Source organism: Fukomys damarensis, unplaced genomic scaffold, assembly GCF_012274545.1.
Source record: "Fukomys damarensis isolate Sample0158 unplaced genomic scaffold, DMR_v1.0_HiC HiC_scaffold_37, whole genome shotgun sequence".
Lineage (NCBI taxonomy): Eukaryota > Metazoa > Chordata > Mammalia > Rodentia > Bathyergidae > Fukomys > Fukomys damarensis.
In genome coordinates, this window is record NW_022900949.1 from 9,231,541 (window position 1) to 9,235,730 (window position 4,190).

General features: G+C 60.8%; 1 protein-coding gene across 1 annotated transcript in view; it reads right to left on the reverse strand.

The window, feature by feature from the left end:
• Positions 1–2,047: 2,047 nt before the first annotated feature.
• Positions 2,048–4,190, reverse strand: part of Ncln (nicalin) — a 12,019-nt gene continuing 9,876 nt past the window's right edge. Inside the window, 4 exon segments of the mRNA XM_033759617.1 lie at positions 2,048–3,136; positions 3,218–3,296; positions 3,381–3,434; positions 4,019–4,183. Of these exon segments, the coding sequence (XP_033615508.1) occupies positions 3,077–3,136; positions 3,218–3,296; positions 3,381–3,434; positions 4,019–4,183 (358 nt within the window). The 3' untranslated portion in view covers positions 2,048–3,076.

The window sequence follows — 4,190 nt, forward strand, 5'->3', positions numbered from 1 at the left end:
GGCTTGTGCCCAGAGTCACCAGTGTCCGCGGTCAGTAATAACAGAACTATGACGGCCAGGAATGGGAAGCCATGCCCTCCCCTCCCCTCCTCCCTCCCCACCATCTCCTCTGCTCCTGCTCTGCACTGGGCTCCTGCTGCCCCTGGGCCTTTGCACGGCCCTACCCCTACCCCTACCCCACCCAGAGCGCTGCTCCCCACATATTGAGTGTTCAGTCCTTCAATCTCCCCGCTTTCTCTGGCCAACTCTGCCACAGATCCTCCACTCACCATTACTTCTAGTCTCCCTTTCCCTCTGTAACATTTTCAGCCCCTGTGAATTCTGTTTCAGTATGGTGTATGTCTGCTCAACGTCGGCGGCCCACCTAGCGCTTTCTGGGTGCCAGGCTTGGGGCCAGTTGTGCTAGGTCCATCAGTCCTCACAACCAAGATGACTATATAATACACAAGCAAGACGTGTAGACTGTGCTATATGATGAAAGAAATGGAGCTAGGTAAGAGAAAAGGATTTAGGAAGAGAGGAGCTCAGGGCTGGCATGTAAGGCAGCAGGTGCAAAGGTCCTGGGGCAAGAAACACCAATGGAGTCAGAGGAACAATGAGGTCAGGAACCTTGGGGACCCCAGCAGGATGCCATGGGGACAGAAATCCAGTATGGGCTCACAAGGCTGGCCACAGGTTCCATACCACCCGAGGAAGGAAAGTGAAATATTAATGTCATCCTCTGGGCCAGGCCTATACAGAGGAAAGGCCAGCACTCACCCTGACTGTGGAAATTAGGGAAGTGGAGACCCACAACCTTGGTCATCAGTGATCAATGATACTGCACGGAGTGGGTGGGCTACATCAGGCCTGGGGTTCACCCCCACACCAGCACACAAAGCCAGGAAAAGGAGTGCAGTCCACACGGTGCCCGTGTGGGTGGACCTGGAGGCAATGTGCTTGGTGAGGGGCGGCCTCCACCCCCCAGGCCTCCCACCACTTTCACGTTTTGGGTTCCAATTGGTGGGATCTGGGGCCTAAGAAAGAACTGTCTGCATGTACTAAGGAAGCCAGGTCTTTCTCTTAAGCAGAAGGAGCTTTACCCCAAGGCCCAGCCCTAGCACTGCCCACCTGGACCGGTCAGTTTTATCCACCTGTCCCTGCCTCCCACCCTCATCCCCTACCATGTCCTCCCTGCAACAGCCACCAGAGTAGAGTCAGGTCCTCCCTCTTCTGCCTTCCATGGCTCCCACCTCCCTGGGACCAAAACCCAAGCCCTCCCTGCAGCCCACAGGTCCCTGCGTGGCCGCTGTCCCCTCCCCAAGGCTGCCCCTCATTCCCTCCGCTCCAGCCATGCAGGGTCCTGTTTCCCGAAACCACCAGGTTCCTTGCTACCCCAGGGCCCTTGCATGGCTGTACCGTCTGCCTGGACTGCTTCCCATGACTTGGGCCTCGATTCCAACATCAAATGCCCAGCCCTCCAGGTTCTCTGGGGCTCCCTGAATACCACCCAAACTGCTCCTAGACCCCTCCTTCCCCTCAACCCCGCCAAGCACATCTCATTGGTCCTCCCGGGCCCAGGTCACCATCCCTGAGGTCAGGGGCTCGTCTGATCACTGCCACAAGGCCAGCGTCTCTCAGGAGCCCTGATGGATGTTTGTTGAGTGACCCAAGAACTGAGCAGGCCGACCGACAGGGCTCTGGGTGCTGCCAGGCCCTCCTGGTGCGCGGCAAAGGGCACGAGATGGTGAGGCTCCAACCACTGTCTGTGCTGGGGTGAAGTCCCCTGAGGGTCCTATACGGAAACAGGGTCTCTGCAGCCACGGTTAATTGTGATTGGAGCGAAGCAGGGTGGACCCCAAACCTGCTGCCCTCACAGAGGACACCTACGGGGTGACCGAGGTCCTGGGACCTCCTGGGGACAAAAGTGGGGCTTTGGGCCTGAGGCCCTGGTAGCAGATGCAGGCTACTCCTTTCCAGGAGGGCGGAAGCGGTTCCTGCCCCCGCGGGACCCCCTTTCAGGCGGGTGTGCCGCGCAAGTCCCCCAGACCAGACGCGCCCATCGTTCAGTATGGCTTTATTCTCTGATGGGCAGCAGCGTCCCCAGCCAGCCCAGCCCCAAGGCCCTGCCAGGGAGGGGTGGGGAGTTTGAGGGAGACCACAGCCTGGGCAGCGCAGTGCCCAGTGCAGCGCTGCGAGGCGCGGGGCTCCCCAAGTCCTTCCACTAGGCCCCTCCCTCAGGGCAGGCAGGTGCAGGTGAGGAGGGTGGCCAGGCAGAAGACGCTGCCCCTATCCTAGGACACAGGGTTCCCAGGGCAGTGGCAGCCAGAGCCACAGACCGAGTGGGGCAGGCAGCTCGAAGGCCGTGCCGGTCATATTGCTAATGAATCGATACACCTGGTCTCCCTGAGATCAACGCCGCCCTCAGTCGCCCGCCCACCTGCACCATCCTGCTTGGGGGTGCCGGGCTGTGTCTTTTCTGCCACCCCGGTGACCCGGAGGGCTGGCTACCCTCCGTTTAGCTTCCTTCCTGGAGGGCAGAACCAGGGCCGGAGGCTGAGGGCAGCTGAGCCTGGGACTCGGGGTGGCAGCTGGCGATTGGCTCGGGGCTGCACAGAGCAGAGGGGACAGCCTGGGGGGCAGTGGGGAGGTGTGTGGGTGCAGGGAGGCGGCAGTGAGTGCGGGGCCGGTGCAGCGTGGGGACACCCGTCTCGTGGAGTGCAGGCTCAGTGACCAGCGACGGATGTCTGCTGCCACCGCAGGCCTGAAGGCCGGGAAGGAGGTGGCAGCTCAGGGAGACGTCACAGGGCCCGGTGAGGCACCGGGACCACGCCGGGACCCGTGTGGAGTCCACATGGCCACCACACAGCTGTCTCGGGTGGGCAGGGCTGGGCCAGGCTCATCCAGTTTGTCCTGGGTCGGAGCGGCCCCGGCTTCAGCCCAGCCCTCCTCCAAGTTCACAGAAGAGGGAGAAAACCCAAAGCAAACCCAACATCCCCAAGTCCGAGGCGGCAACGCGGAGACTCTGGTCTCTCAGAGTCGTCATCGCTGCAAGGGACGAGGCTCCATGTGCCACGGGCAAACGGTGGCAGGGTCATCACTGCGTCTTGGCCTTCACCAGCAGCCTCTGCACCGTCTTGTAGAGCAGGCCGAAGTGCTGGGGACAGACAGAGGCTGAGGCCCAGCCCCAGCTGCATCCCCCAGACCCCGCTGTGAGGCCCCGGGCCCTGCCGCTCACCTGCACGGCTGTGTAGGCCATGCCCAGATAGGCCCCGATGCACACGGCCAGCAGCAGGTCGAAGATGGCCGGCTTGACCCTGGGGACACAGGAGCAGGCAGCTGGGGATGCCTGGGGCCCACCTCCCCCTGGCTGCCACTGGGCCCTGGGACCAGCCACTCACCTGTACGCGTTCATCACCTGCTTTAGCTGGTCATAGAAGACAAACTCCGGGTCCCTGGGGAGACAGCACCTGCTCAGTGGCCAATCCCAAAATGTGGCCTGGCCAGCGGCCCAGACACAGCTACCAGAGCCAGACTGTCCCTGTCCCTTCTGGGGGAGCCTGCCATTTTCCTGAGGTCACAATACCCTATTTTTGCAAGTGTTAAAGTTACTTTTTCAAAAGGAAATAGGGTAGCTGGAGGTGGTGGTGCACACCTGTCATCTCAGCACTCAGGAGGCTGAGGCAGGAGGATCACTGAAAGTCCCAGGCCAGCCTGGGCTACATAGTGAGACTATGTCTCAACATCACCCCCCAAAAAACAGAAAAGAAAGGAAAAAGACTAAAACTAAAAACGGAAAAAGAAAAAGACCTATTGGTGACTAGCTAAAATTGGCTCGGGAAATATTTCTTTATTCTGGTTCGGGGAAACAAAGTCAGGCTCTTGCACCTGTGAGGCAGGCCACTGAGCTATGCCCCCGGGCCCATCGTCTTTCTAACGGTCTACACCTTCACCGCATTTCCGACCACCGTGTGTGAGCTCCCGAGACAGGCTCGGGGGCCTGGATGCCATCTCCACCCCCCGGCCCAGCGCTCCTCACCGCTTGTCAGCCCTGACGTGGTGCTGCCGAACGTCCTTGAGGTACCGGCTCAGGAAGTGCTCCAGCGTGCTCAGGAACGTGCCGTCCTTGTCCAGCAGCTGCGCGGCCCGCGGCTGGTTGGTCAGCCAGTCCATCACCGAGTCCAGCTGCTCCTGCTGGACCTGCTGCGGGG